This window comes from Simochromis diagramma, unplaced genomic scaffold (genome assembly GCF_900408965.1).
Source record: "Simochromis diagramma unplaced genomic scaffold, fSimDia1.1 OVJJ01000205.1, whole genome shotgun sequence".
NCBI lineage: Eukaryota > Metazoa > Chordata > Actinopteri > Cichliformes > Cichlidae > Simochromis > Simochromis diagramma.
The window spans coordinates 16,365,472-16,375,781 of NW_024386782.1; the positions used below are offsets into that span (position 1 = coordinate 16,365,472).

Here is a 10,310-nt window from a genome sequence, read left to right on the forward strand (position 1 = left end):
ACATGTGTGGACAGCACATTTTGGGGTATTTAGACCAAAATATTCAATTTTGCTCTACAAGGACCTGATATCCACTTACAAGAACATAATACTGCTACTGTTCTATCGAAATTTTAATGAATATCCTCATATGTGGCTCTTATTTTTCTTAAAAACAAAAATAAGGTAAAAAAAAAAAAAATCTGGTAATTCTTTGTTTTTACAGTCATTGGGCCCCAATATGCCCAAATATGAAAGATGCATGCCGTGGAAGAGTTCGGGTCTTAGGAGGTTAAACTGCAAACTTTACTTTGATCACAGTGATGTATCAGTTCAACAACTCGGGCAGTTATTGGTAAAATGAAAGCGCATTTCCAGAGCAGCAAGTTGTTTATTAGGAAGGGCTTCACATCGCCGCTACAGTAGGTACATGTTAAGCAGGACAGATACAACAGAATGGTTGTGAAACACTTGAGAACTACCAAATCTCATGTCCATCTCCTAAAACGCTGTGTCAACAGTCATGTTATAAATATTTTATATGTTGACCAAAAAGACTGTGGATGTTGCTTTAAAATTAAAAATGAAAACATCAGCATGTTGGGACAAACATCCTTCACAGTTACATGGTCAGTGTGTATTTTTCTTTTAATTTTATGAAGACTAAATGACACCGTGATAAGTAAAGCTTACTGAATATTCTCAGTAATTATTACTGCTGACTAAAAGGAAAAGCACCACTGTAATCATTTGTTTACATTTCCTCAAAAATTAACAGGCCCTGTCTCTAAAACGCTCTAAGCTGTGCACGTTTATTCTGTGTCTGGAGAAATATAAAATGTTTTTTAAATTGACCATTACAGGTTTTATAAAAGTACATTCAAATAATTTTCACAATAATTCATTCATATCAAGTTTTCTGGAAAGGTAGCAGTTTTCAGAACGAACAATGTCACATTAAAGATAAGGTAACGGGTATCAGAGAGCTATGATTGGTCCTTTCCAGATACTTTATTACAGTAAAATGTAAATTCTGATGCATAGAATTTAGACTGAAACACAAACTTTTCAAAAAAAAAAAAAAAAAAAAAAAAAAAAAAAAAATCCCAAACATTGGCATTAGTGCGTTGTTAAAACTGAATCCAAATTTACTTTATAAAAAGTGTCACCACATTTGTTTTAAAGTATAATCTCACGAGAAGAAAACGGAAAACTCAGCTTTAAAACAATAAACTGGGCTTAGGGTCAAACAAATGTTAGAACAACTAAAATTTGTGGCTAAGCTAAAGCAAAGACTGTGTAAAAGGAATCCAAGATGTTAATACTTGAAAAAAACTTTTCTGATCTAAGAAATCTGTGAAATTAACAGAATAAAAAGCAACTCCAAGTTTTACCATTGACTTTGTGTGCTTTGTTTCAGGTTTCTCTTTCATTGATGTTAAGTAGCTCTACATCAAACCTGCTAACTCATACCATAGATGCATGTTGAAAACTACAGGTAATCCCCCCGAAGTAAACCTACATCTGCAAACACCCTACAACTGTGACTCTTGCAGTGTTCCCCTTAACCTGCCAACCTCTTGCTACAAATGTTGAATTGGTTCATTTTTTCCCCACTTAAATCACGAGCCATCAAAATCCACCAAAGTACTGAACAGCTGATCATATAGAGACTCTTAAAAACATGATATGCAAACACATACCATGTCTTAATCACTTCCTATTCAATTTTCACAAAATATAGATGCATTTTACATTTCCAAAGTGTTCTCCAGCCCGCTGGACACTTTGTCGACTGAATGGTGAGCAAGAGAAAACAAAGAAAAACTGGAATTGAAATTGTCAGCATCTTTTGGATTAGTGCTGTTTTGGGACACTCTACATGCTAAATGAGCCTCATTGGTCCACTCTTTGCCGTCATATTCTACACTCATTACATTTCTCAAGAAAAGTCCCAGAAATCTCATCAGATCAGATCTTGGGCCAAATTACGAATGACACTAAAAGCTCCAAGGTCGAAGCCAGAGATGGTCAGCAAACCCCGGTCTTCTGTGTCTGGGATGGCAATTCCAATGTTAGTCAGGTTACACATCACCAGCTTCGAATTAGCTCCTGATGTCTGTTGAGAATATACACAAACCATGTTTATTGTAAAAATGTTACATTTGTCATCGTTACTTAGTGCATATTTTAAGTAACCTTTTTAGATAAAGGAGTTTAAAGGAGAACTTATAATGCTGTAAAATTAACTGTGCCCTATCAGCCATCTATGGAACAATGTGAATAAAAATAGCACAACAACCCCATCCCGTTAATCTTTGCTTGGTATTGTATATGTTCAAAAACAATCTTTACCACACAAGGCCATTATTTAATTCAACTCCAGATGTGAAAAAACAAACATACTTCTCTGTGCTTCTTCAGAGACTCCACCGGGCTGGCAGTAAGCGTCCACAGTGGGTTGTTGCTCAAAGTGACGAACACATCTACAGCTTTCCTGTTCTCCGTGGCCCATTGAATGGGAACGGTGCAGTCTCTGCTCTCACTCTGGAACTGCAACTTAAAGGCACTACCTGATGGCTGTGCACCCCTTTCTCTCGTGCTCTATGTGAGAGGACAATAAACAGGTGGTAGATGAGCTAACCAGCACTGCTTTGCAGTACTTTGATGTGAAGGTGGAAGAAGAAGAAAAAACTGCCTCTAGTTGCTCGTCTGCAACAAATATTGTATTGTATATTCCTGAAAGGAACTGTTCAGTCGCTCGTATTATCTCTTCACCTTTAATGTTCTGTAAAGCCTTACCTTAACCAGTTCATCGGTTGCTTCTTTGAGAGTCATATCAGCAGAAATAGAGAATGGTACCATAGCCTCTTCAGAGTAGACAAGCACATGTGTGTCAGCCTCCGTCCTTGCAAAAATCTGTGTCAAAGCCAAGGTCAAAAGAAAGCCATTTAGTTACCCTGACTAAAATGCCTTTATCCTGCATGCACATTCACACACAGTACACCACTGTTAGGGCCTATGTGCTAACATACTGAGAAAGGCATTTTCAGGGAATTCACAGTATGCGTCAACAGTCCCACGCCATCACCCGGGATCTCTCTAAAGATGGGGCAGCCTGAGCCCTGTTTGAAGATGCAGCTGTTCCAACTAACCAGATAGCATCATCTGGCTGTAGTACAGTCTTACCATGGCAATAGCGGCTGCAGCAGCAGCAGTGCTGATCGACGTTCCTGGGACAATGCTGCTCGGTGGCCCGCTCATATCTACTGCCACAACAAAGCATTTACCCACAGGCTCCACATTCTGAGGACAGAGTCACAGCAGAACAGGTCATTCATGTTAAACAACTGCTGCCGACATCTTCTGCAACAACTGGAGAAAGTTTTGAAAATTACAACAACATACCATAAAGCTCTTGTAAAAGGCAGAGTCCATAGCTTTAAGGATGTTGCGGTCTGCTTCCCATTTCGGTTTACCCAGATAGCCATGGCCTTTTTTGTAGTTTTCTGTAGCCAAAAGTATACTGAAAGGGTGGATCTTTGCCTGGTGATTTTAGGAGACATTTAATTCCTAAATATTGAACTCTGCATAATTAAAAACAAAACAACATTTCTGGTAGAAGTTGTGAGCCTTACCTGTTTTAGTGCCGTCTCACTTTGAATTCTGTCACATAAAAACTGTGTTTCTGAGCTTCCCGGTTCAAGAACTTTGCCAGATGTCAGCCTACCTAACATCTTTACCACCGAATGGAGAGGCATTTCCTTCAACAAAGCGCTCCATACCTGCAGAAAACAACCACCACACATCCTGTTAGATGTAGAAAAATACATTTCCACATTCTTTACATTAGGCTTCAGTCTACCTGAACATTGCAGTTTTACAGATGAGAAATGTTTTGATTTTTTCCCCCTCCAGGGAACACTTTTACGCAGTGAGCAGGAACTTACAAGGAGCTCATCCCAACCCCATAAACTGGGGGAAAAAAAAAAAAAGTCCTAGCAGTACTGACCCACACATATAGTTCTTACACACACACTGGACATTCTGGACATTGTTTTCACTTCATTACTTAAATCACGCTGCTGTTATTGTGTATATATTTATTTTATATCTTCATACATTCTTATATAGTTCTATATTGTGTATTTTGTTGTACAGTTATTTTATTTTCAACTTTAATTTATATATTTTATCTTATTCTCCCAGTTAAATTTACCCTTCATTCTAATTTGTGTTGTACAGTTATTTCATTTTTAACCTTAATTTATATTTTATTCCTTCCTAGTTAAATTTACCCTTTTTAATTTTTCATATTTATTTCCTATCTTATTCATAGCCTTTCCTTTTTTGTTTTCTTTAGGTCACGAGCAGTTGTCCAAGCATTTCACTACATATCGTACTGTGTATGACTGTGTACGTGACAAATAAAATTTGAATTTGAATTTTTGAATTTCAGGAAGTGAGATAGTAAAGATCATTTATGGCATTTGGTGTTTAGGTAGTAAACAAGAAAGCAGTTACTTTTTAAACCAGGGATGTTTAACTTATTTTATATCAGGGGCCAGATAAACAGAACTTTAATCTTAAGTGGGCCAGACCTAGGAAAGTCCCCTTTCTGTCAGTGTAACTACGTGTAGCTGCACATTTAATCCCTCCAATATTTCAATATAAATAAAGAGGTGCAATTTCAACAGGGCATCTCAGTTTTACTACATGATAAAGAAATTCTGGTAGCTCATTTACCAGACTGTCCTGTAATTATAAAGCAGAAAGTTTTTGTTGTTTTATTTATTTTACTGTGGACACACTGTAAAAAACAGGAATTCTTTTATCAGTACTGAAAACCCAAAAAGAAAAAAGGAACTTTTCTGTTCATTTAATAATCTGATGTAGTATGTAAGACTGTGAGTAGGAGGGCTTCATCAGCAGGACAAGCTGTAAAATTTATGAAAATACAGGTGTAAGTCCAGTGGGTCAAAGACATCCAGTGGGCCGGATTGGACTTCCAGGGCCTCGAGCCTTATGTTTGACACCCCTGTTCTAAATGCTCTGTTTGAATTAAAGATGCAATTTTCATTTATTTTTTTTTTAGTGTGAACTGCCGAGAGAGATTTTTGCTGATTACAAGCTTCTGAGAACTGAAAAAATAAACTTTTCTATCATTTGTGCTGCTACTGGACTGGTTCTTATATAGCGCTTTTCTACTCATCTGAGCACTCAAAGCGCTTTACACAACTTGTGCATTCTAAGTGCTTTATAACTAACATTCACACACATTCATACTCCGATGGATGCATTTCTAATTTTAATAAGATCCCAAGTGTAAAAACTGAATTCATCTCATCAATTATCACTACGGTCTATGTTATAAAACACAACCAGGCCTGTCTACAAGACATCCTGTGTACGTGTCCCACCAGCTTTAATAACCCTAATTCCAGAAAAAATAATTGATCTATCAGAAACTGCTAATTACTACTTACTACAGTATCATGGTGCATAAAAACTACGGAAGTGACAAAAAGCATCTTGAAAAAAAAAAAAAAAAAAAAAGATTTAACAGACTCGCCTGTTTAAACTTCAGATGCTCGGTCAGCAGCTGTTCCCTCTCAAGCTTGTGTTCCTCTATTAAAGTGACGACCTCAGTTTCATCCCGACTGTGCTTTACCTTTTCCACCACTTCAAGATATGAAAGCACCCTCATAACCTCTTCGGCGTTCTCTTTGTCTTCATGAGCAACCTGGACCTCTTTCCACCCTTTTGTTACATATTTGCTGATCAAGGCAATAGCTGAAAACGCAAAGAGAAGGGCATTGCATGTTAGCACTGACTAAAGTGAAACAAAATAAAAACTTACACTGTACTGATTAAAATTCAGCATGGGGAGTTTATAAATATGCACATATATGCTCAGAACGGAGAACATCCAATAAAACCCCAAAGAAGAAAGTTGGATAACTGCAGACGTTTATTCAACTGATTACTAATAACATTTTGCAGGCTAAATGACGTGGGTCTCTATACTTACCATCTCTAGCTGGTTTAGTGTGGGAGAGTCTGAGCAGATCCTGGTGTGACCAGCCCTCTCTCTGCTTACATTTGGTCACTGCAGCAGCTAGACTCATGGCATCTTGCTCATTGTACCAGTCAGACAGTGCTCTCCTCAGGGCACGCCCCCATATCCCACATTTCATGTGTTCTTTTAATTCCTTCTTGTACTTGATGAAAGAAAACAGATGGGCAGGCTCACGACAAACATCCTTCAGGGCTTTGAACGCTGCCTGTTTGGTGTTCACATCTGGGTTTTGGGAGCACAAAGCCAAGGCAAAAATGGAGGGCTCTAGTCTGACAGCTTGCCCATCCTGAGCGAACCTTTTTATTTCCTCCAACACCTCAGCGCCTTGTTTCTCCTGCAGCATGGACTGCAGGGCTCCAGTCTTCTCCATTCTGATGTGACCATTCTCTCTGGTACTGTACAAGGCTCCCTCTGAGCCATAGCAGAGGAAGCGACAAAGCTTGGCCTTGTCACTGATCTCCCATGAACCACCACCTGTTGAGTTCAGGGTATGGTTGCTAGTGGTACTTCCTGATAGCTCCATTGAAACACTTGAGACGTCCTGAAACAGATTGTAGTAAAATGAAGCAATTCTAAACTTTATAATGAAATGGCACTGTAATTTGATTGTGGTATTTTATCTTATAATATAGTGGAAATGAAATAAAAGCTAACTACCAACACTAATGGGACGTAAAGCGTCACCAGTGTTAATCAAACCATGGTTCGGATTTGACAGGATTACGCAAGTGTTAATAAACCACCCAGCGTTTGCTAAAGTGGCGCTTAGCACACCTTACTTTGAACATATATTATCCAGCTACGTTGTTAAAATGCACATTAAAATGTTTGAGTCCCTGCAACAGCCTCTCGAGTTCGAGGCCAGCCAGCAAGCATGAAAATGTTAACTTCGCAAGCAAACATGACTTACTCATTGCCTCAGAGCGCTGTCAGAAATAGCTTAAAGCCGATTACAGAAGACGATCATACGCATAAGACAGAGAAGACACGCTGGTCTGTTAACAGGAGATGGTACGAGAAGTTAACTGCACGTCATTTTAAGTTAGCTGCGGAATGAGCTAGTCAGCCTTAGCTAACACTCCCGGTAGAGATTCGTTTGCTAAGTTAACTAGTTAAGCTAGCAAAGGAGGGCGGTCTGGGCAAGGTGAATTAAGTTATGCGGTTTTAATCATTTAACAATAAAGTTAGGAATATGACCAATCATGTAGCAACTCATAGCCAGACCAAGTCTCCTCAGTTTCCCCAGCCGTGACTTGGCTGCATAGTAATGATATTAATGTTAGCCGTCAGCACAAAACTATCAACTCCCCAATCTGAGCTCCGCTCTGGCTGGGACACCGGAAAGCACTTTGATACAGCTAGTCCAGGATGAGCAGCTTGCTACTAACATACGCTAACCCTAACAAAACTGTGTTGGTTTTACTCAACACATATACTGTTTGCGAGTTGAAATAACATGACATAGATATCCACTTACCATCAGGTATGTACACAGTGCTCAAGTTTTTTGGGTTGTTGTTGGGTTTTTTTTAATGTAGCTAGATGTGGAAAGGCCTCCCCGCTGACCGTCAATGAGATAACAGGGCGGTGCCGCGGTGGATGCCGGGATATGGAGTAAAATCACACAGGCACGTTCACCCAGGGTTCTCTCGCTTTCTCTCCGTACGTTCACATTCACTTTTTTTTAGTGGTTCACAATCCACTGAAAAAGACTTGAGCCTCCTTTCTTTTTTCTATATTTTGCCAGTAAAACGGAAAATAAGTGCAGTGATTTATTGAAACATGCGCAAACATAGGTGGGAATACACATGTACAGTAAAAGGCAAAAACTATTCTATTGAGCTTCAAAGTCAATATTTGGTATGACCATCTTTATTTTTCAGCACAGCCTGAACTCTGTTTTACAAGCTTGTAATTTTTTCTTTAATGTCTTTAGGAATAGTTCTCCAGGCTCCAGGTTCCAGCCCCAAACTGTGACATACACCATGGTTATTGGATGGGTACAAAAACTGTTGTACCTTTCTTCTAACCTCCTCCGTACATACTTACATTGATTTAAATCAAAAACTTTTGAATCATCAATCCATAAGACCTGTTTCAACAGGCTTTAAGCCCAGCGTTCTCATGAAATTTGACATAGCTCAGCTTTTTCTCCTTGTTTCAAATCTTCTTTCAGGCTGTTAGGAATGTTTATGGCAATTTTAATAGTTTCAGGTAGAATAAATGGGAACAAAGGGCTGTCCTTGTCACTCCTGTTCATAATTTTTATGGACAGAATTTCTAGGCATAGCCAGATGGCAGAAAGCCTCCACTTTGTTGGCCTCAGAATAGCTTTCTGCTTTTTGCAGATGATGTGGTTCCATTGACTTCATCAGGTGGTGGCCTCCAGCTCACATTAGACAGGTTTGCAGCCTAATGTGAAGCAGCAGGAACGAGAATCAGCACCTCCAAGCCTGAGGCCAAAAAGAGTGGAGTGCTATGTGTCTACGTCTATGTCACGAGGAATAAACCATACATTTGGATGATTTTGATTTCCATCAGATGAGAAGAATGCTATTAAAACATATAGCCAATCTTCCAGATAGATTTACCATCACATATTTTCACTTTTCAAAAAACAAACACACTTTCATCCATCAATTCCAAACTGACCTTCAATGTATCCAAAAGGGCCACAGAAACGGGACACTTTTCCAACTTTCCAAACTTGTTCTATCCTAGGCTTAAGGCATTTTCTTTCCTTCCCATTGTCTCTTGGTAACATTTCTGCAAATCCGATACCTTTCACCCTGCAGATATTTCTTTTTTTTAATTTATATTTCACCTGTTTGTGAGTGACAGAAACGATGACATGTTTTTGCTTTTCGTGCACCTTCCCTCCCATTCCCTGCACATCTACTGCTAATATATATTGTTAATATAAATATATTAATAGTATATTGTTTATATTTTAAAATGTTATATTTTTTCTGTAATACTAATCTGTATATGGAGAAGGTGTTTGACTATCTGTTAATTATCTAGTATCTCATCAATTATCTACTAACAAATTTAGTAACAATCTGGTAACCAAATTATATATTAAAAACCTGAATAGTTTCACAGCGGATGGCAAAAATGTACTTGTTTTTCACTTTTATATTTAGTTTGTACAAAGCAAGAAATTCTAATGAAAATGTAGCATTTTTCTAACAGCCCAGTGTCAAGAAGTACCTTTGCCAGGATCCAGTGCATTTTGTATGGCGGAGTACATTCTGCAAACCCCATCAGTGTTCATCACGGCCATTTCCATCTTTTTCACAAGATCCACTACCTTCTGTTCTTCAGCGTTGTTCTCCTTAACATCATATCTACCAACACCTCCTCTTCACCTCTGTTTTCTTCACCTCCAAAACACAAGTTTTTCCTTCAAGATGACACCTGCTCTATTTCTCTTCCTAGCGGCAGCGGACTAGAGTATTAGTAGCGCCTGGCCTTGCTCCCCTTTCACCTGGTCTCTACCTCTCCTTACATCCTTGCCTTTCCGTCTTTCTTGATGCCTCTGAACATGCCTTTCAACAGCATCAGAGGTTGTTGGTGTTGTCCACAGATCCGTTATCGAAATGTTCTTCTTGATGATCTACATGTTTGACTTACTTAAGATATCACACAGGACACGCTTCCTGACACAACTCCCCCCCCCCCCATTTATTCTCACTTGGGAGTCACTTGGGACTATTGCCTTCCTATCATCATGAAGCAGTTTGGCAATTCTTCTCTGACCTCTAGCTCAAGCTGTTTTTACCCAGTGAACTCCTGCTTACTGGATATTTATATAGATATTGTGACAAAAAAGAGCTCAGTAACTCCCGCTTACAAATTAGACTGATTAGAGATGTTGAGACATTTAAAGGAACTCAATATACATAGTTAAAAGCATATTTAATAGTGACAAACATCTAAAATCTTCAAAATCTGAGAAGTAAAATTGCACAAATATCAAACCTTTTACAATTTTCTGCTCTAAGCTTGCATTTCATTTAAACGTACATAATTTCAGCTTAAACAATTTTTACACTTTAGATTTTCTCTCCCCTCATGCAAGAACAAAAAGCATCAAAGAAACACTTTTGCAGCAAAAAGTACAAACAATAATTTCTGGAGATGCTTTTTTTTTTCACACTTCAAAAAGAGTAAAGCAAAGGAACACATTATTTATAAAATTAGCATGAATCAAAGTGCAATATTATAAATGATGGGGAGTTTTTTTTCA

At 38.4% G+C, this 10,310-nt stretch overlaps 1 protein-coding gene across 3 annotated transcripts; it reads right to left on the reverse strand.

Moving 5' to 3' along the window:
* Positions 1–350: 350 nt before the first annotated feature.
* Positions 351–7,683, reverse strand: ro60 (Ro60, Y RNA binding protein). Of its 3 annotated transcripts, none has more exons than XM_040022285.1 (9): positions 7,536–7,683; positions 6,011–6,599; positions 5,552–5,772; positions 3,618–3,764; positions 3,388–3,525; positions 3,169–3,285; positions 2,782–2,898; positions 2,386–2,532; positions 351–2,098 (listed from the first exon to the last, which is right to left on the reverse strand). In XM_040022285.1, the coding sequence occupies exons 1-9, from the start codon at positions 7,536–7,538 to the stop codon at positions 1,946–1,948; spliced, it is 1,632 nt and encodes a 543-aa protein (XP_039878219.1). In that variant the 5' UTR covers positions 7,539–7,683; the 3' UTR covers positions 351–1,945. The 3 variants fall into 3 exon arrangements, with proteins under 3 accessions (XP_039878219.1, XP_039878217.1, XP_039878218.1); XM_040022283.1 differs by having other exon boundaries at positions 2,386–2,583; XM_040022284.1 differs by lacking the exon at positions 7,536–7,683 and adding an exon at positions 6,969–7,495 and having other exon boundaries at positions 2,386–2,583.
* Positions 7,684–10,310: the final 2,627 nt, after the last annotated feature.

Bases quoted from the DNA above. Each gene is read 5' to 3' on its own strand.
- ro60 (XM_040022283.1), bottom strand. The intron at 3,286-3,387 runs GTATGTTGTTGT...CTCTGTCCTCAG, and splicing joins CCTTTTACAAGAGCTTTATG to AATGTGGAGCCTGTGGGTAA. The intron at 2,099-2,385 runs GTATGTTTGTTT...TATTCTCAACAG, and splicing joins CTCTGAAGAAGCACAGAGAA to ACATCAGGAGCTAATTCGAA.